Source organism: Hyla sarda, chromosome 2 (genome assembly GCF_029499605.1).
Source record: "Hyla sarda isolate aHylSar1 chromosome 2, aHylSar1.hap1, whole genome shotgun sequence".
NCBI classification, from domain to species: Eukaryota; Metazoa; Chordata; class Amphibia; order Anura; family Hylidae; genus Hyla; species Hyla sarda.
In genome coordinates, this window is record NC_079190.1 from 248,668,375 (window position 1) to 248,690,861 (window position 22,487).

General features: G+C 40.7%; 1 protein-coding gene across 1 annotated transcript in view; it reads right to left on the bottom strand.

Annotated features, from left to right (window-relative positions):
- VPS53 (VPS53 subunit of GARP complex) overlaps positions 1–22,487 on the bottom strand; it is a 197,862-nt gene that overhangs the window by 123,308 nt on the left and 52,067 nt on the right. Inside the window, exons 5-6 of the mRNA XM_056556902.1 lie at positions 16,028–16,114; positions 10,373–10,488 (exon numbers count right to left, since the gene is read on the bottom strand). Of these exons, the coding sequence (XP_056412877.1) occupies positions 10,373–10,488; positions 16,028–16,114 (203 nt within the window). The remainder of the gene's footprint in view (positions 1–10,372; positions 10,489–16,027; positions 16,115–22,487) is intronic.

A 22,487-nucleotide genomic window follows, 5' to 3' on the forward strand; every position in this document is an offset into this window, starting at 1 on the left:
TCCAGAGTTGTATATGTGATATTCACATCTACTCCCTGACTTTGATATACATTCCTTCCCCCTTCCTTGCATCTGGTGCGGTTTTGCTGAGGTGGAACGCATGGACATCGGCGTGGAACGCATTGAGTGGGTGCGGGGACGCACCCACCAATCATGCTACTCCTAGTTTTTTGAGCATCTGCGAGAAAGAGGCTTGGGACGCATCATGTGATGCGTGGTAACCGGAATTAGAGATAGATCAGGGCTTTGCTGACACGCAAGCTCCCGGGTTGCTTAGCTTCCCGGAATACATGGCCGGAAGTGACGCATTTGGCGTCCGACTCGGCAGGTGCCAATCTGCACCTAATGGAGGACACTATTTATATCATGGTTAGCCACCGTACTAGCACCACATCCCTCATCATCAGGAGCGGTGGTCATGTGCATTGGTGGTCGCTAGGACAAGGTGAGCTTTATTGTTTTAGATTGTAATCTATGTGATTTTGTTAGAGGGGTGAGGGGGTTTTTCTTATTTGTTTTTTTGATTTTTCGTTTATGTGATGACCAACAGTGGGACCTGTTGTGGAGGAGAGTGTCCCTAGAGTGCAGCTGGTTGGGACTGTTTGCGGCTATCTGTTTATGCTAAGTAAGTTTCACTATCTGCCTGCATATGACACAATATTTATTGTCCCTTATATCATATATACATATATATTTTCTTGTGTAGAGGATTATCTTTGACTTCTGGATATAAGGCTTAGATGGTGGAACCTTTAACCAAGAGGAGTGATAGAGTATTTGAATTGTCTTTTGCTTCTCGGGCATTTTTGTACAACTAAGTAAGTGCCAATCCATTATAACATCATTTCACTGGCTATTTGGTTGTGGGGTATTATATGGTATCTTTATCATTACTTTACAGTGATAGTCCTGCTCCCTAGTTTTGGCTCTTAGTTGGATAGCTCTACCCTTATCTATGTATAATCATACTACAACAGCGACATCTCTGGAGAACATATTGTTTTGAGTTTACCCTCCATACATCTATGAGGACGGCTATCTAAAGGGACATTATTTTGGAACAATAATGAAGGTATCTAGAGTTTGTATATGGGATGTTGTGATTATGGGTTCACATTTTTTATTTTTTTATTGTCTATTATACATACGGTATTATCTGAATTCTTTGATCTATATTTCCTCTGCCCCTATGCTTTGTATGTCATGTATATTTGCTATGTGCTTTGTCTGTAGCTATATTTATGTGCTTTGTTTGTTGCTTGCTTTTTGCTGTTTGTTTCTTTGTTTCCTTTTTTAGGTCTGAAAACACATCACAGCAGTTTTCATCGACAATAAGAAGAGCCGAGCTCTTTCTGTGCATTACTATGTATATGTTCTATATGTACCCATTATGTGTATGTGTATTTTTGTCCTAAAGTGACTACTTTAATTGCTTGTATACCCCTGATGAACCGTATGTTCTTTCATTGAATTACGGGGAAACACGTCGGGTGGGTGAGGCATGTATTACGGGGGATTGTCCCTATTACTATTGCACTTTGTGAAATAATTGATATGTACTGTTTTTTATGGGGATTTGTGTACGTTATTCTGTAAAAAGAAATTTTTGTAATTAAAGGTTTAAAATTTAGCTATTGTTATTCCTGATTTGGTAGTTTGAAGTTAGCTAATATTGATCTATATATCAGTGATTGTTGTGGAGTGTTTAACAAACCAGGGTGCCTCCAGCTGTTGCACAACTACAACTCCCAGCCTGCATGTACAGCCATTGACTGTCTGGGCATGCTGGGAGTTATAGTTTTGCAACAGCTGGAGGCACACTGATAGGGAAACATTGATGTATGGGGTGTATATGTATTGTATGTGATGTGTGACATCGCATACAGTACTGTACAGTTCTTTAAATACCTTCAGGGGGGACAGAATGTCCTCCATTACCATCCTGCCGACTACAGCTCTATAGGAAAGGAAGGGGAGGGCAGCCAGCAGCTCATTGGCTAATGGCTATAGCTGCACTGGGGGGGGGGGGGGGGGGGCTTACACGGAGCTGACAGTGGAAGCCTGTATGAGTTAGCAGGACAGCATGTGAGTGACAGGAGGCAGAACGGGGCACACGGGCACATTAAACAACTATCTGTCAGTTGCTGAAGTTGTCAGCGCTGTCAGATAGCTGTTTGTATGATGGCCCCGACACACAGCAGCATCATATGTCGATGCTGCCTTCAACATACGATGGGCTCTGAGAGGCCATCATATGTTGAAATGATCATATGTCGGGGCCATCATAAGTAAGTAGGGGGGTCACTGCATCATTATTCTTATGTATGCGATACTGTTATTCATATTAGTGTTGAGCAGCATAGGCCATATTCGAATTCACGATATTTTGCGAATATATGAACGAATATTCATCATATATTCGCAAAATTTGCAAATTCGCAGCGTTATTTTTAACAATGCGCCATAAAATTTTCATGCGCATTCACCATAAAATTTGCATGCACAATATCGCGTGATAAAAGAGCAAAAAGAAGGGAGGGATCAATATGCACGAAAAGCACTATATTCGCGAATATGCGATATCCGCAATAAATATTAGCATTGCGCATATTCACGCCCAACAATAATTCATATCATAAAATAAAATAAATTGTTGATTAAAAAAACAAAAAAACAACAACACTTTTGCTTGGAGAATAGTACTATTTTCTTCCCCAGAGAAAGTTGTAACCTGTTCCATGTTTTCAGAATGAGCCTCTGAAGGGGACAAAAGTGAAGCTGACAACATGAGGGAAGGAAGACAAAGCAGTGATCCCATGGCCACCCACACCCATGACCAAAAGGAGCACAGTACTTTCTCTGTGCAAGTGAAACTGCTAGGAACAGGTTAGGGAGAGGCCTTTATAACCTCTCTGTGCTTCCTGTTTCTAGCAGGGTCATGGGTGACTATCCTCCAAGTGGCCTTGTGAAATACCAAAGTATTATCAGTAATACATACCCTATATTGATTTGACCTGAAAGGCCGCTCAGCTAGGAGGAAGTGCCAGTTTACAATTGCACATTGAGACAGAGAAAAATGTCCTGTTTTGAGGACACAAAAACAGAACAATCCCAACCATGAAACATGGGGACTGTAGCACCATGTAAGGGGATGCTTTTCTGTAGGAAGGAACTGGTGCACTTCCCAAAATACATTGAATTATAAAAAAAGGAAAGCAATGTCTCAAGACATTAGCCAAAAAGTTAAAGCTTAGGCTCAAATGGGTCTTCCAAACAGATATATTTTGTCAAATTCAAAAAAGGGTTTTATTGAAAGTGGTAAAAGAGGCATTACAAGCAATAAGTGAGTAACAGGATAAACAAACTTGTAAGAGAGAAAGGAGTCCGGTGGCCAGGGTAGGCCCAATGGACAGCAGCTAAACAATGCATAATCACATGACATGTCATATATCAAAAAAGAACAGCAAGTGGTAAATTCCACAATAAGTAGTGCAACAAACAGTCAATCAGGAGCAACATATAACGTCCCAGGCACAAGGGCCAGGGTTACCTAGATAGGTCGGGTATGAGTCCTAATGAGGAATCTGAAATCAACAATAGGTGCGCCAGTGGAAGTACCAAAGAGAAAGAAAGCGAACAGATGTAAACGGTGTCGTGTGGGAAACAATAAGAGACAACAGAAAAGGGTCATGGAAGGAGGAAAAGGTAAGGAGTCAGGTTCTGAGCAGTAAAAGAGGGACATACAGACAAGGGTTGGCAAGAAAAGGAGAGGGACTGAGAAGAAGAAAAAAGAGGGAGGGGGGGAGGGAACGGGGGAGGGGGGGAGAAAAGGAGCCAGGAACCAGCGGGTGTCACAGCAGCACGGATGCAGGGAGTAGGATTGATACGGGAACCCAATGAGAGGGAAATCACAGGGATCTGCATCTCTGGGAGGAACAAAACTGTACCCATGGGAGCCAAGTGGCCTCAACACGCACAGCGTTATCAGGATGAACCGACATCAATTCCTCCATCTGACGTGAGTTGGCAACTTCCGCCATCCATTCGCAAACAGATATATTTTAAGCATACGGTAAAGGTGGCCATCACAAAACCCAGACCGCGATCCTATAAAAAAAGGTATAGGTAGAAAAAAAAAAGAAAGTGCAAGCAAATTGGCCACAGACCTGACACCAGTTCTGTATGAAGGAAAGAGACAAAATTTCAGCAATTTGAGAGAGGTTTCTGGAAGGCTACAAAAATGTCTGACTCGAATTAGACATTTAAAAGCAATGCTAAACCTAAACACATGTATGTAAACTTCTGAGCAACTGGAGATTTGATGAAAGAAATAAAATCTGAAATAAATCATTGTCTCTGGCTTTATTCTAACAATTCAAATGTGTACTTTGATTAAATGTAAGAAATTGTGAACATAAATGTGGCTAAGTTGTATGTAAACTTTTGACTTTAACAGTACAGATATGCCAATCAACCATGACATTGAAACACCAAACTACCTAACATTGTAAAGGCCCTGCTCTCCCAACTAAAAACTCTGCCCCCAGGGAGGTCATTAGCACAAATTTTACAATGTCCTTAGAGTGCCCAAAGCGAAATCCACCCTCCCACACAATCTACCGTACGGGGCCCCAGCTCTGCTCTGTTAGAGCGCGTCTTGTACACAGAAGGTCAGCTGGATAAACTATTCCCCCTCCATTCATCTCTATAGGAGAGGCGGAGACACACAAAAGTTTGCCTGCAATAACTTTTCAGCAACCTGTGTTACAAAGAAATGGTATTCATGTCACCTGTCAGTGGTTCTAATGCCACAGCTGATTAGTGTGTATGTACATTTGATTTTATATATATATATATATATATATATATATATATATATATATATATTTATATTTCCTGGTCGTCCTTTGGCAGCACAAACGAATGGGTTATTGGGGCCCTTTAATCCGGACAGAAGCTTGTATCTAGCAATACAATAACAATAATTCGAATAATGGCTTCCACCTGGAAGTCCCCTATAAAGCCCAGGAAGGAGGAGACGCATGTATTTCTTTCTAGCTCTTCTATGGACAGAAATTCTGGTGCCTCCTCCTATACCCTGGGGTTTCCCTGGTCCCTGAGGACTCAAATTATGGCAGTATATCAGGGAGTTTTCCCAGGTCCCTCGGCCAAGGTTCCCCCCTGTTGCTCCTGCACCATCTTCATAGGAGCGGGGAACATTATACATATTAGGTGAGTCCGATTATGTTTTTTCTATACCTTTTCTGTCTGTACCGCTCACTCGGACGCTGCGGTCCTCCGATGTGTGCGGCGCTGCTGACGTAGTCCTTGCGTCAGCTGGTGGGAGGATCCTTCCTGCCGGCCGGAGTTTATTGAACCGTTCAGCACTGCTGACATAGCCTTAACGTCAGGAGATGGGAGGATCTCTCTGTGGCAATAGGGGAGTTACGTGCAGGCTCGAGAATCCTGCTTCTCATGCGATCTCGGCCATAAATAATGTGCACCTCAGTCCTGGACTTCTCACTCTGCCGGGCAGCAGATCTCCTGGCCTGTTAAGGTAAACGAACGCCTGTACTGGATCAATGTGCAGATTCTGACAGTCTCCTTGTTACTTTGCAGATGGCAAGTGTAGGAGGAAAGAGAAAGAGGAAGGAGAAGCACCTGCTGTGTAATGCCTGTAATCAAACTCTGCAGGATGGCTGGGAATGCCCCTTATGTGCTCATCAAGTGCAGCATCAGAGTTCTGACTCTTTTCTTTCCTGGTTTAAAGGGGTTGTGCGCTGCCCTGACTTTCGGAGCTCCGCTCACAGTATCCGGAAGTTCATTACTCCGAACGCTGTGTGCGGGCCTCCGTGTTCACGGCCGCCGGGCGTGACGTCACGCCCGGGCCCTTGTGACATCTCGCCCGCCCCATCGTGATGTCTCGCCAGCCCCCTCAACGAAAGGGGGCGCGACCGCTGTCGCGAGGGGGCGGGCGAGACGTCACAAGGGGGCGGGCGTGACGTCACGCCCAGCGGCCGCGAACACGGAAGCCCGTACACAGCGATCGGAGTAATGAACTTCTGGACGGTGTGAGCGGAGCTCCGAAAGTCAAGGCAGCGCACAACCCCTTTAAAGAATAGATGGTTGACACCTTCATTGTCCTTAAAATCCTCTTTCACTCAGGAAGCTAAGAAGTCTAGGTCCAGATGCTCCTCTCCCATAGCAGAGGACCCCTCTTCTGAAACAGACCAGGGTTCAGATGATAACAAATCTTTAGATTCTGCAGTTTTTGAAACTTATGATGATATTTACCTGCTTAATAAAGATAACGTTGCTAAACTTATTAAAGCAATTAAAAGGTCCCTGGAGTCTGACAAAAATGGTTCTGATAAATCCAGAAGGGAGCAACTTTATTAGTTTCCACCAATACCTAATAAAGTTTTACCATCTCATCCTGTAATCAAACACTGGTTTGAAAGAGATTGTCAGAAACCTGAAAAAAGGTTTAAACCAGGGGCAAAGTCCACATATGTTCTAGACCCTGCTGCATCATCATCCTGGGAGGCTGCACCCAAAGTAGATCTGGCCACTGCTAAATTATCCTAAAAATCTATTTTTCCATCAGAAGATTCATTATTATTGTCTGAGCTCAAATCATGGATCGCAAATCAGATGCTGCTAGTAAAAGAGCCTATTCTGCAGCTGCCTCGGCCTCTAAGATTGCTACAGCCTCTGTTCCTGTTGCTAGAGCTTTAAGAATCTGGTTGTCACAACTAAGCCAAGATATTAGTGAAGGTGTTTCCAGAGGTGAGCTTCTGAAAAACGTTTCTGTGATGAAGAATGCTGCCGAATTTCTATGTGACAGTCCTTGGGAGATCTTAAAATGCACGTCTAGAAGTAGGACTTCAATCAATGCAGTAAGACGAATACTATTGATAAAGCAGTGGTCAGGTGATGTTTAGGCAAAAAGCCATTTTGTTTCACGTCCCTTCCATCCGGAATCCCTGTTTGGGCTGCAACTGGTGGGCATTCTGAAATCATTAAATGAAGATCAAGGAGAAATGTTTCCTGTCTCTAAAAAGAAACCCGCCAGATCCTTCACAAAGCAATTCAGAATTTCTCCCCGAAGGCAGTCTAATTTTCATCCCTCAGGAAGACATTACTACAAAGGGAAACAGGAACCGGCCTCTGCCATTAAGAAAAAAACTGTTCCCACCAAATCTACTTTGTGACCCCAGACTATCACCTACTCCTGTGGCGTCTGGCTTCGCGATTTTGCATCCATCTGGTCCATGACATCCTCGGATCGTTGGGTATCCGAGGGTACTCTTTAGAGTTAAGACAAATTCCTCCAGACCGTTTCAGTAATAAACAATTTATTTCCCAGTTTCTCATGAAAAAAGCTCTACAACTGGTGCCACAAGAGGAATAAGGGAAGGAAGTTTACTCCCCGATATTTCCAGAGGCCAAAGCAGGAGGAGGATGGAGATTGGGGAATCGACTAGACCTACCTCAACAAGTTATTCAGCAAGAAGCACTTCAAAATGGAATCAATGTGTACGGCGGTCTTAAGTATCCAAAAAAACTATTTTTTTGCCAAAATCGATCTACAAGATGCCTACTTACACGTGCCAATTCTTCAGTCCCACAAGAAATACCTGAGAGTTGCAGTTCTTCTTCATCAGAAAGTGATGCACTATTTACTTGTCTCCCCTTCGGGATAACATTGTCTCCTCTTAACCAAGATTGCAGTTGTCCACACAGCACATCTCAGGTCTCAGGGAACTTTTATAACGCCATATCTAGATGATTGGCTTCTGCGAGCTCCATCCAGACAAGTTCTTCTTCACCATCTCGACTTGACTATGAAAAGTCTTCAGGAACATGGGTTTTTAATAAACCAGAAGAAATCCATTCTTCACCCTACAAATCAGATAACTTACCTGGGTATTGTCAGCAACACTCCCAAGATGAAGATATATCTTTCACCAGACACGGTTGTCAAGATCATGGAAGCGATCAACGAACTAAAGTCATGCCAACCATGCACTATTTGTCAAGCGATGAGGGTCCTCGGTCATCTGACCTCCGTTATAGAAGCAGTGCCTTGGGCCAAGGCCGACATCTGAGTCTTGAAATCTCGCATCCTGAAAGTCAGGAAGAAAACATCCAAAGATCTCGATTCTCTAATGTTGATAACTCCAGCAGTGAAGAAGTACCTATCTTGGAAGTTACATCCCGGTCGCCTTTTCAAAGGTGTTCCTATTCTTCAAGTCTGTGGTCCAACATGAAGGAGTTGAGGGCTATAAGAATGGCTCTCTCGCATTTCCAGGCCCTCGTCTTTCAAAAATCAGTTCATGTTCAGTCAGACAACTTAACATCAGCATGCTATCTGAACAAACAAGGGGGCACAAGGAGTCTTTGTCTCCAGAAGGAATGCGATCATCTGATGCGTTGGGCCGAAGTCAACCTCATCTCTCTCTCAGCCATCCACATAAAAGGGGAGTTGAACTGCAAAGCAGACTGGCTGAGCAGGAATCCCATATTACCTGGAGAATGGGAAATTAATTCAGAAGTGTTTTATCGAATCACAGCCAAGTGTGGGACACCATCAATAGATGTGATGGCCACTCGTCTCAATTCCAAATTGCCAGTGTTTTGCTCCCCAAAGAACTCAGATCACCAATATGCCCTAGACAGTCTCTCCATAGTCTGGAAAGAAATGTTTGTGTGCGTTTTTCCTCCAATCTCCATGGTTTCCAGAGTCCTAAGGAAGATCAGGGAAGAAAAAGTCTGGGCAATTCTGATTCTCCCATGGTGGCCAAGACGAGTGTGATTTCCACTTGCATTAGAATTATCGAAAGGAGACTACTGGAAACTTCCTCTTCGAAGGGATCTTCTGCAACAAGCTGGCCTTCAGCACCCCCACCTTCTTCTACTCCAGCTAATAGCATTGAGCATGAATGCCAATCTCTAAAGACCAGAGGGTTTTCAGATGAAGTCATCACTACGCTTCTTGCCTCAAGAAAACCCTCTAGATTTAAAGTCTACAACAGAGTGTGGAACATCTACCTCTTCCTGATGTTCATCTAAAGGATATCAAGTCAAGAAGTTCCTGAATTACTGCAATTTTACAGGAAGGCCTGCAAAAAGGGCTGAAGCCTAACACCTTCAAGGTTCATCTTACCGCCATCAATACACATCTGGAAGGAATATTTTCCAAAGTTCCATTGATTTAAAGATTTTTTAGGGCGTTGTACAGAATCAAACCTCGGTTTCACAATCCTGTTCCCTCCTGGGATCTCTCGATTGTTCTGAAACATCTTTCTCATATCCAGTCAGCCAGTCTCAAGCTGGTCACATTGAAGACTCTTTTTTTGGTTGCTATAACCTCAGCAAGGCATATCAGTGAACTACAAGCCTTGTCTTTTGAAGAACCATACTTACATTTTCTTCTGAATGCCATAATTCTTCACATTATGCCTGGTTTTCTACCAAAGGAGGTGACTACAGCCAACATCAATCAAGAAATTGTCCTTCCTGTGGTGTCAGCAGAAGAAGATGATCATCTCTATCTTCTGAATGTTGGTCGAGCAATCTCTGCCTATCTAGATAAAACCTTAGCTCCCAGACAAACGGAAGCCTTGTTTGTACAACATCATGGAGTTAATGCTGGTAAAAAAGCCAGTAAATCATCTCTGGCAAGATGGATCAAAGAAGTCATTTGTCTGTGTTACAAATCAGAAGGTTTGGAATCTCCTCTATCCATTCGAGCCCACTCCACAAGATCAAGAGCTGCTTCATGGGCAGAGAGATGCCATGTTCCATTGGAAAATCTGTACAGCCGCAACGTGGTCGTCAGCTTCCACTTTTGCAAAACATTACCGTTTGGATATATAAGGGATCAGCCTTTAGTGAGGGCATTCTAAAGGGTGCATCGGTGTCCTAAAAATCCCTCCTTTTAATTTTCATTGCTCTGAATGTCCCATTCGTTTGTGCTGCCGAAGGAGGACCAGGAACCGAAATCTTGATTTCCTGGAGTTCGTAGGCAGCACAAATATATCCCTCCCAATAAAATTACTTGCTGCATACAAATACGAGTGTGTCTCCTTCCTGGACTTCATAGGGGACTTCCAGGTGAAAGCCATTATTCTAATTATTGTTATTGTATTGCTAGATGCAAGCTTATGTCTGGGTTAAAGGGCCCCAATAACCCATTTGTTTGTGCTGCCTACGGACTCCATGAAAATGAAGATTTCGGTAAGCAAATCTTAGACATGCACATACATACACACACACACGTACACAAGAGAAGACAGAACATGTAACTTAGATTGAACAAACTGGTCACAAAAAATATCAATGCGGTCAGAACAGCTAACAAGCTTACTCCAGTGATTCAACTCCTCCAGCAAGCATGTGTAGATGGTTCAATGTTGTAATTGATGTGGTCAAATGGCGCTTGGCATGATCCAACTGCTTAATATCCCGTGTGATTTCTTTCACCTTGGAAGAGTCATACAATGTTGGTTAATGATGGAATTTGCAAAGCAAAGGAATTGAAAATGAAAGTAATTTAATTGCGAACTTCAATTGTCACTAATTACAGTGCAGTTTTTAAGAGGCATTGATACTCTGGAGTAATAAAGAGCTCCTTAGGTGACACATGGCAAGCATGTATCTCATATTGCGTCTAACCTAATTATGACAAAATCTTTGCCAGGTTACATACTGGAAATTAAGTAGCGTCATAGTTTTCCATACTTTACTTCAAGCTGCTCATTCTGGCCAAGGACTAGTCTAGTTTAACACAAGGGGGTTAGTTGTAGAAGGTATTACTCTGTGCTACTTCAGATCTAATCCAATTATTCTTTCTCCTACAAATATGTTCATTTTGTATAAAACTGACCAAATAAATATTTTCAGAAAAGTGTCTAAAATGGAGCTTATAATGTATGAGAATAGCTTAAATAACATTTCATTTAACCCATCTAACGCTTCAGCAACCCTATAAACGGGTACTCCACCCCTAAAAATCTTATCCCCTATCCAAAGAATAGGAGATAGGATGTCTGATCGCAGGGGTCCGGCCGCTGGGAACCCGCAATGTACGACACATCCCCCTATTCATGTCTATGGGAGGAGGCATGATGTCTATGAACTAGCCGTCACACCCTCTCCCCTAGACATGAATGGAGGGGGTGTGGCATGACTTCACAAACACAGAATCTCCAAGCTTTCGTGTTCAAAACGCCACAGTGCGTTATTGTACAAGTCATTACAAAATTTTCTATATTTATTATGTATATGTTTTTTTTGTTTTGTTTTTAGAAAGGGCATTACTAAGAAAGGAAGATTTATTTAATTTTTCTTACACTTAATTTATGGAATTTTTTTTTTTATATATATATATTTCACTTTTTACCTGTTATACTATCTATGCTGCAGTACATCTGTGGATAGGGGATAAGTTTTTTTTAGACTGGAAAACTCCTTTAACCCCTTCCCCTCTAAGACGTATGCATAAGTCCCGGACGTATGCATAAGTCATGGCGATATCCTGCTCACCGCGACTTGCTGCAGAAAATTGACGATGGGACACGGCTGTCAATCACAGCCGGGGTCCCGCTGCAGCTGCGAAGACCGGGATCGAGCTGCTCTCGGCAGCATCAACCCCATAGATGCCATAATCAGTCCTAATCACTGAATTGTAGTTGTTCACCAACAGCAATCCCTCATTGTCATGGCAGTACGAAGCCAGCCGATGGCCTCCTAGGCTGGATCGCACAGGCTGCATGTAAATGTATACTGACAGTTATACTGTGCTGTAGAACAGATGTACTGCAGCATAGTATAACCTATAAAAAGTGAAAGGTTAAAAAAAGTAAATGCTTTTCAATAAATTGATAAAGTGCAAAAAAATTAAAGGGGTACTCCACTGAATTTTTTATTTTATTTTTTAAATCCACTGGTGCCAGAAAGTTAAACAGATTTGTAAATTACTTCTATTAAAAATCGTAATCCTTCCAGTACTTATCAGCTGCTGTATGATCCACAAGAAGTTATTTTCTTTTTGAATTTCCTTTCTGCCTGACCACAGTGCTCTCTACTGACACCTCTGTCCATTTTAGGAACTGCCCAGAGTAGGAGCAAATCCCCATAGAAAACCTATCCTGCTTTGGACAGTTCCTAAAATGGAAAGAGAAAGGAAAGGAAGAAGGGAAAGGAAATTCAAAAAGAAAAGAACTTCTTGTGGAGCATATAGCAGCTGATAAGTACTGGAAGGATTAAGATTTTTTAATAGCAGTAATTTACAAATCTCTTTAACTTTCTAGCACCAGTTGATTTAAAAAATTTTTTTTTCCAGTGGAGTACCTCATTAAAATAAATGCCCCTTTCCTAATTAAACCCTATATTATCAAAAAGATTAATTAAAAAAATGCCCAAACCTATACATAATAGGTATTGTCATGTTTGTAATGACTTGTACAATAAAACGATAATGGTATTTACCCGCATAGTGAACGCCATTAAAAAAAAAGGAAAAAATGCAAAACGTGGAATAAAAAAGATGAAAAGGTAGCATGAATCACAAAATTGGTACCAATAAAATGTACAGCTTGTCCCACAAAAAATAAGCCCTGACACAATGCGGTTGGACAACAAAAGTTATGGCTGTCAGAACATGACCTTGGTGTGAACATTGTTCTTCAATAAAGCAAAGGCATTTTGTAAGCATTGCTATCGTGATGGGCAACTCTTTTACCTGAAAAAAGGATTTTGTTTTGAAAAGGGAAAGAGAACATAAAAAAGCTATATAAATTGGGTATAGAAATAATCATACCGACCCACAGAATAAAAATAACATAATAACACAATATTTTGGAGTTTTCCACAAATAATGCTGCATGAATCAACAAAAATTTACCACTAATATAAAGAACAATATGTCACAAAAAAAAACAAGCTCAGAATCATGTCACTAATTAAAAGCACGTCAAAGTTATTAACACTTAAAGAGACACATGCCAGATTTGAAAAACTGGACTTCGTAAAAACAGGCTGCACCCTTAACCCCTTCCCGCTATAGGATGTCTGAATATGTCCCAGCACCCGACACATTGGCGCGCTGGGAGATATGCATACGTCCTGACGATCTCCTGCTCTGCTGTGCGCAGCTCAGGAGATCGGCGGCGGGACCCGGCTGTCAAACACAGCCGGGGTCCCACCGCAGCTGCAGGGGCCACGATCGCGCCGGTCCCGGTAGCATTAACCCCATAGATGGCGTGATCAATCCTAATAACGGCATCTATGGTGTTGACAGAGGGAGGGATCACAGGTCGCCGTTAGTTGCTGTGGCAACAGGAGGCCAGATCATGGCCTCCTGTCTGCCTGCTACAGAAGCCTGTGAGATCCCGCCATAGGTTGTAGTGAGTGAGGCTCATCAGGTCATACTGTGCTGCAGTACAAATGTATTGCAGCATAGCAGAACCTGTAAAAAGTGAAAAAAAAAAAATTCTTCAATAAAAGTATAAAGTGTAAAATAAATGCCCCTTTCCCTATAAAAGCCCTGTATAATCATAATAAAAGACAAAAACCAAACAAAAACATATACATACTAGGTATTGCCACATCCGTAATGACGTGTACTATAAAGCTATAATGTGAAATTATTCCGCTCGATGAACGCCGCTAAAAAACAACAAAAAAGCACCAAATTTGCCAATTTTGGTGCAAATGGCGGAATACAAAAGATCAAAAAGGTAGCATGTATCACAAAAATGATACCAATAAAAAGTACAGCTTGTCCCGCAAAAATAAGCCGGCACTCTATGGCGTCGGACGAAAAATAAAAAAGTTACGGTGGTCGGAAAATGTTAACACAAAAAAGGGGGAAAAATTATTTTGCTCAGAAAAGGAAAAAGAACATAAAAAGCTAAATAAAATGGGTATCGTCATCAGTGCTGTGGAGTCTGAGTCAGAGGAAATTTGGGGTACCTGGAGTCGGAGTCGGCAAACAATGCACTGACTCCGACTCCTACTAAATAGTTACTGCAATGCCACCCACCCAAGTCAGTGTCGAAAAATTATTTTCAGCCCTAAAAATAATAAAGTCTGACTTAAGAGCCTCTATGAAAGAGGATCTGGCAGAGGCAATTCTCTTCCTTAGAACTCTACATTGAATTGATTTTCATTTGCTATACCTATAACTACATTTCAATATTCCTATAAACCATTTCTAGGTTTTACAGATTTAGTTTTTGGTTCATATAGATAAGCTTTGTTTTTGTTCTAAAACAACCAAAAGTCTCTATGACAACGCACCACTGCTCTCAGACACGGCCGCCACTACCTTAACGACGCTTCCTTAGAGACAACTACTTCCGCCCACGGTCCGGATGCACCACGGAGGTCCCTGGCTACCAATAATCTGTCCAACACTTTTGTACTACACTGGCATGTCATTCCTGCATGTCACCACCTGGATTGTATTCTCATCTTGATTCTACTTGTCTTTATTCATGCTAATGTCGATTATTTGTTTTTTCTGCAAGTGATGCTTCATTCACTGCATTGAAGTTTGGCCCCTCCCCTTTTTGTTTTGGCGCCAAATGTAACTATTTAAACCCTATATGTACTGTATAGCACTATCACTGATCTGAAGAAGGGGGCGCTGTCTCCCAAAACGCGTTATCCTGTTTACTTTGCTTTATTCTCAATAAAGCGGTCCAGCTTTGTTCCACATCACTTCTCTGGTCTGATCCTTCTTTTCCACATTGGAAACCACAGGATTTTTTTGTATAATTCCATGGTACTTTCTCAAGGTTTGGCAAGCCCTTTCCTGAACCCTTGGCTCGGCAGCTGTCTCGAGCATTGTTACCCCGCTTGGTGAGTTGATACACGAGTTTTCCACTCGCTCCAGGTGAGTACCCATTAACTACGGGCAACCTCTGCCCACCTGCCTCTACTTCATCATTCCTTCTTTATTTGCGGTAACACACTAGTCGCCCCCCCGCCGGTCTTTACTTTTCTCTTCAAATACATATTCTACAGACATGATGGGCGTTTTAGCTTTACAATAGCTGGAGAGCCACTTGAACCAAGGTTATTGGTGGGGGTCCCAGCATTTGGACCTCCACCAAAAAAATGGGCTGCTTATTCTAGAATGCCCAGGCCTATTTTTTATTCCAGTCCGGCCCTGCCTGTAAGTCACTTATATCATTGTGTATTCTCTTGACTGCGTCACATCAGTGCTGTAGTCACTGATATCTTTGTGACATGTATGTTGCCTTTCTTCCCTTCAAGGAATCTATAAAATACATTTGCATATTAATACAGAGGAGTTGGAGTCGGAAGTACAAAAAACTGAGGAGTCGGAACATTTATCTACCGACTCCACAGCCCTGATCGCCAAATCATACCGACCCACAGAATAAATATAACATCTCTTTTATCTCACAGTGAACACCATAAAAATAATAATAATTTAAAAAAGCCAGAAATTTTCCAGTTTTTCACAATATTTTGGAGTTTTTCCACAAAAAATGCTGCATGTGTCAACAAAAATGTAACACTCATATAAAGTACAATATGTCACGAAAAAACTATTTCAGAATCGCTCCACTCGAAAAAACTTTCTAAAGTTATTACCATTTAAAGAGACCTGTCAAATGAAAAAATAAAAATAAAAAAAAGAGCCTGGTCATTAAGGTGAAAAATGGGTCTGTCCTTAAGGGGTTAAGGGGTTAGCAAACAGAAAAACGTAATCTGCATAATTTTTGTGTCCCTTCATATCCTGTTTTTATAGTAAATTTGCCTAACAGTACCTTTTAATAAGATGCAAAAAGTGATGTAAAACACTAAAATAGAAAATCTGGGGACAGATTTTCTATTTTAGTTGTTTAACATGATTAGTGGTTTAACCCCCTATTTTAGACATTAGAAGAAAAAAAAACACAGATAATATATTTTCAAGTCAACTGTTGGAAGTCTGAGTTGGGATCATGTTTAAAACCATCTTGATGTATAGGAACAGATTATTTACCATTTGTTCGGATTTCTCAGCTTTGTCCTTGATGTCTTTGATCTTGCCAAACAGTTGCTGTATAGCTTTCTGAGCCTCTTCCAAAGCCTGCAAATAAAAAACAAAGATCATCAGCAATTCATCAATTCTATGTAAAGATGACAGTATTTATTATTTAAGATGCAAATTCTGAACAATGTATTCAATGCAGCCAGCGTCCACTTGAATCATGTTACTCAAATAGCATATAAATGTAAATAAAGGGCTGTGTATATAACTTTTCACTTGAACATTTTATATATACAATATTGTTCACTTCTAAACACTTTCTTAATGTAGAATTTATGATAATAAACAAGTTAAAAGCAGGACAATTTGTTCTTGCCAAGTAAATTTAATGATTCCCTTAAATACTATCTATATAAATATGAGCATTTTGGCTTCTCATGTATAAACAAACCTCAAAAGATGAGAACTTTGTATCTTAATTACCGTGCTTTATGTGATCTAAAAAAAATATTTTAAACATCTACAACTGTATTGGATTAATTTCTTCTGAATCTTCTTACAGTAGATTATGCCTTAAAATCTGTTTACCTTTGGTAATAAGCACATCAATTATAACGGCTCAAAAGAACAGTGAGGGAGATTTATCAAAATTTGTGTAGAGGAAGAGTGGTGCAGTTGCCCATAGCAACCAGATTGCTTATTTCCTTTTTTTAAAGGCCTCTAAAAAATGAAAGAAGCGATCTGATTGGTTGCTCTGGGCAACTGCTCCACTTTTCCTATACACAGGTTTTGATAAATCTCCCCCAGTAAGTCCACACATTTTCTTTGACTACTTTTATTTTTCAAATAAGAAAAGTATGCTTTTGGCATGCTACATTTTTACAGCAACAGGATGTAGAAATACTAGTATTCTCTTAATATGCTAAATAACCCTACAGAAAACCATTTCTTTGAGATGACGTATCACGATTATGTTCCTAATGCAGACCTATGTGTATCCATAGTAACAGACTACAAACCCTTAGTGTAGTCTCATCCTACAGCAATGTGTTACTATACCCTTTCTGGTCTCTCATCTAGAGTAGGGGAAAGATGGAAGGTAATAACACAATACTGCAGTATCACACTTGTCAGAGCATCACTGAAACGGGAGAAACCGTATTAGTCCAACCTATATGTCCTCCTGACTTAAAGCGTACCCGTCAGATCCAGCAAAAAAAACAAAAAACATTTTTTTTAATATATCACTCAGTACCTAATCCTGACTATGTGCATCTAATTTTTATGTATCTAGCGCCTTTATTTATTTTTTAAACTACAACTCCCAGCTTGTCCTCACTGACAGTAGATGGACGCAAGCTGACAGTGGGAGGATTTTACCTCCAGCTGTGAGCCCTGCACTCACAGCTGTCAATCAAGGAAGTGTGTCCATGACATGGGTGATGACGCATGGACACAGCAGGACTAGTAGGTGTCCAAGCAGGCAGGGGGGGCAGTTGCTTGACTGGCTTTTTCAGTATGAAACACTGAAAATTTTCGAATGAAAGCAATTGCAAAACCTATTGGTTTTGTATGCTTTAAACATATCAAAAGTTTTTGTATCTGACAGTGCCCATTTAAAATATGGTAATAAAAAATAAAGCAGATCGCACCATAGGGCATCACCAGATCCTAGAACAGAGGGTGGCAAAATGTAAGCAGCTCACCTGATTGTGTTATGTTGACTAGGCACAACACTAGTGCGGGCACATCAATCAAACTCTTTTGGCTACAGCTCTCTAAGCAATGGTAAATGGCACACAATGCATAAACAGGTAGGAAAATATTATTGTGGTAAAGAATAACATGTATGGAGATTACACTGTCTTTTTTTTTTTTTTTTTTTGTGGATCTGAAGAAGAGAATATCAGGATCTTGAAACATGTTATCCTTTACCAGAATAAAGAAGCTCATGCTTTAGTCCCAGTTGTGCAGAGCTTCTGTACACAACATTTTCTCCTGTTTTATTAAAATATGGGGAATTTGTATCAAAAGTACTGCAAAGGAATCCGGCTTCCTAAGACAACCATTCCTTTTTTACTTTTCAATATTTATAAAACAAGTACTATACTTTAATCTCCTGCTATAACATCTGCATCACTTTATGGTGAGGCAGGCAGATTTATCCAGTATTAAATGAAACTTAAATTTGGCATAGTGAAGATTCTCTTTTGAAGATTCTCGTCTTTAAATTAATTTAGCTGGTCAAATTGATACATCAGAGAGACAACCGTAAAACAGATTTACACACTTTGTACCACGTGTTGATCACTAGTTTTTAGAGCCAATGTAAAAAGAGCCAAACATTCCTTGCTATACTGGATTTTCGGAGACTTAGAGTTGAAAAAAGTTTTGAATGTACTGCCTCTATAAAGCACATTTACATTGTTTGTTTTTTCCACAGTGGTCAAAAACTATGGGGAAGATTTATCAAGGGATTTAGAGTTTTTTTTTTTTTTGCTTACAAAAGTCACACGTGTGCCTAACCAAATATTTGTGCGACTTTTGTAGGTACGCATAAAGTACCAATCGGCACTACCTAAGCAATTTTCAGTTTTCACTTTGCAGTTGCTGGGAATTTATGAAGTGCGAATGTCGCATGTAGGCAAAAAAAAAGTTGCAAACCCCCTTAAAAAAGTCACAGGTCAAAGCCAGGTCAGACCTTTGCCTTTTGACAGCACATTTTAAGAAGTCGCACAAAAAGGTCACAACTGCAACATTTTGTGTGACTTTTGTACAGCTACGCTCCCCGGCCACCCACCCACTAGCTATCACAGGACTACAACTCTCAGCATGCTCTTACAGTGAGGACATGCTGGGAGTAGTGGTTGCAACAGCTAGCAGGCGGTTGGTAGATGCGGACGGTGACCAGGGAGCGGTTGGTCCCAGCCAAATCACGGCTATGCCCGGGAAATATGAAATGACAGTGCCGTAGTTTCATATTTCTGTCAGTCGGCCGGCTCTGCTCCCCGGCCACCCACCTGCATCTACCACCCGCCCGCTAGCTGTTGCAACTACAACTCCCAGCATGTCCTCACTGTAAGGACATGCTGGGAGTTGCAGTCCTGCAATAGCTAGCGGGCGGGAGGTAGATGTGGGCCAGTGGCCAGGGAGTGGCTTCCATTTAACATCAGAATGCCTCCAGCTGTTGCTAAACTACAACTCCCATCATGGAAGTTGTATTTTTGGAACAGGGTGCCTCCAGCTGTAGCTAAATTACAACTCCCATCATAGGAGTTGTAGCTTAGCAACAGCAAGGTTCCAGCTGTTGCTAAACTGGAGGCTTGCTGCTGCTAAACTACAACTCAGCCAAAGTCTGTCTGGAAATGATGAGGGGGTCTAGTTTAGCAAAAGCTGGAGGCTCCCTGTTAGGAAACACTGCTTTGTGGGCATATTTCCCAGAGGTGAGCGCAATAAATGTACTAACCAAATATTCCGTGTTTTTTTTTTCTTATCATTTCAGATACCCGTATGCAGAGGATTACTTCAGATTCGGTGGACTACGTCAATGATCAGCGTTTTTTTGTTTAATATTAATAAAATGGTTAACGAGGGCTTGTGGGGGAGTGTTTATTGGAATAAGAGTTTTTTAAACATGTTGTGTTTTTTTTTATTTACTTTAGAGGCTTAGTAGTGAAAGCCGACTTATAGACGGAATCTACTACTAAGCCAGGGATCAGCGTTTGCCCCAAAACAGTTAGCGCTAACCCCCGATTATTACCCCAGTACCCACTGACACAGGGGTACTGGGAAGAGCCAGTACCAACAGGCTCGGAGTGTCAAAAATGTCATTCCTGGGCCTAGGCGGTAACAGGCTTGCATTATTTAGGCAGGGGAGGGCCAGTAACAATGGTCCTAGCCCACTCTGGTAATGTCAGGCTGTTTGGTTGGTATCTGTATAGTATAAAAATAGGGGGAACCACACACTTTAGAAAAAAAATTATTTATGCAAAATCCATGTGGGGTTACTGTATTTTCATTCTCAGCCAGATACCAACCAAGCAGCAACTGCCTGACATTACCAGAGTGGGTAAGTTGACATTAATGTTACCATTGTTACTGGCACTCCCCAAGATAAGTAATGCCAGCCTGTTTCCAAAAAAGTAAAAAGCGATCAAAAAGTCCAATCAATATCGAAATGGTACAGATACAAACAGCAGATTACGGCGCAAAAATTTTACCCTCATACAGCCCAGTATACGAAAAAATAATAATGTTATATGGGTCAGTAAAGGGCAAAAAGTTTACAAGTTTAGAATTTTAGAGCTAATTTAGTATTGCTGTAATCAGGCTGACGAAGTATCAAAATAACATGTTAGTTTGACCACAAGGTGAACGGCATAAAAAAAGAAAGAAAGATAGTCATGAAGTAGATTGTGCTCCGTTTTAGTCCCGTGAAGAAGTTTTTATTTTTTATTTTTTTTTTAAATCTCCACAACCCTGGATATACTATGCATAGCACTGAACAGTATTAGCAATCAAATGATTGCTATAAATAGTCCCCTACGGGGACATAAAGTGTAAAAAAAAAAAAAAAAAACTCCCCAAATAAAAATGCAAATTGCCACTTTTTCCCATTTTACCTCCAAAAAGCGTAAAAAAATTAAATAAACATATTTGGTTTTGCCACATGCATAATTGTCTGAACTATGGAAATATAATGTAAATTATTTCTTATGGTGAACGGCGTAAATGTTAAAAGAAAAAAAAAAAAAGTCCAAAATTGCTGTGTTTTGGTCACATCCCATTCCAAAAAATTTAAATGTAGTAAAATGTGATGAAATGTTCATATACAAAAAAGTAATAGAAATAAAAATACAGATCACAGTGCAGAAAAATTAGCCCTCATACAGCCCTGCATACAGAAAATTGGAAAGCTATAGGTGGTCAAAATAAGGCAACAGTTAAAATAAGGAAACAGTTCTAACCATGGTGAATTTACAATGTCTTGAGGCTTAGTTTATATTTATCTCCTCGACTGAGCTCGGACTGGTTGCTATGGTCAAAAAAGAGATATATCTACCCCAAAAATGGAGAATACTGTTACAGCTTCAAGATATTGTTTTACTCTCAAGAAAAGTAAGCTTCACTAGAACAGAAAAGTTTTTTATACAAGCTTTCAGCTTTTATTACCAAAGAGAGAAAGGGAATCCCAGTGGGCTATGTCGGCAAATTCTGTAGCAAAAGTCAGCACAGGAGCATATTACAGTGTCCATTTGTTTTTTAGACATTTTTGGACCAACTGCCAGTTATATTGTACAGACTGTACAGCTAAGCCATCTACAAAGACATCTGTTTTGTCCTTTTATAATCAGCAGTCTAAAAATGTCCATACATAAATGAATCTAATGTAATAAATCATAACACAGTAAATCAAGTCCACAATTCTGTCTTTATCCCCCATGACAAGTGGCTTTTCACCCAGATATACTCAAAGCTGTAAATCAGTATCCTAAACTATATACAATATCATTTCCCATTGTAGTAGAACTTGGCGATATATAGATGAGACTAATAAAATAATTCATGGTTATAAAAAAAAAGAAAAAAAATACATACTAGATATTTGTTCAAAACCAAAGCATTCTTTGCTTCACCTTTATTATATAATCTACTTAGGCCTCATTCACACGGCCGTCTGCCCCGTTAATAAATGCCCGTTATGAATTCGTTTGATATTTTTTTTAAACGGGTTGCAAACGGCTGTAAAGTAATCCCATTAATGTCAATGGGATTTTTTCTACAATCCTTTATCACCTGTTTGCATCCTATTCCATTTATTTATTTTTTGACGGGGAAAAGACGGTGCATGCAGTAATTTTTCTTCCGTCAAACATAATGGAATAGAAACGGATATTATTAATTTAACATTGAAGTCTATGGCAAACGGATGAGTGTTTAATGTCATCCGTTTGCACCCGCTTTTTAATATCCGTTTTTGAACCGTTATTACTTCTGAGCATGCTCAGAAGAGGTGACATCAGCAGACTCCTGCAGAGTTGAGGGACTACTACTACTCCCATCATGGAACAGACTTGTTTCCATGATGGTAGTAGTAGTTCACCTGGCTGCGGGAGTATGCTGGTGGCTGGGGAGGCTACATTAGCGTTTGTACTACTACCCCCATCATGTAACAGAGTCTGCTCCATGTTGTAGGTAATAGTACAAGGGCTGAGGGATAGATTGCAACGAATCTCACTTCTGAGACCCGATGCAATGAGAAGTTATTAACAAGGGAAGCGGGCGGCATGCTCCCCTCCCCTGTGATGTATATTGTGTCTTTTACTTTCATTTTTTAAATACCTCCCCAGGAGCCCTGAATGGCCGGAACCAAGTGGCCATTCAGGGCTCCCAGCAGGGTTTTTAAACTTGCACTGTGAGTAATTTTATTCCCCCGACTCAAAAATCCAAAATTCCCCTGCCCCCCCTCCTA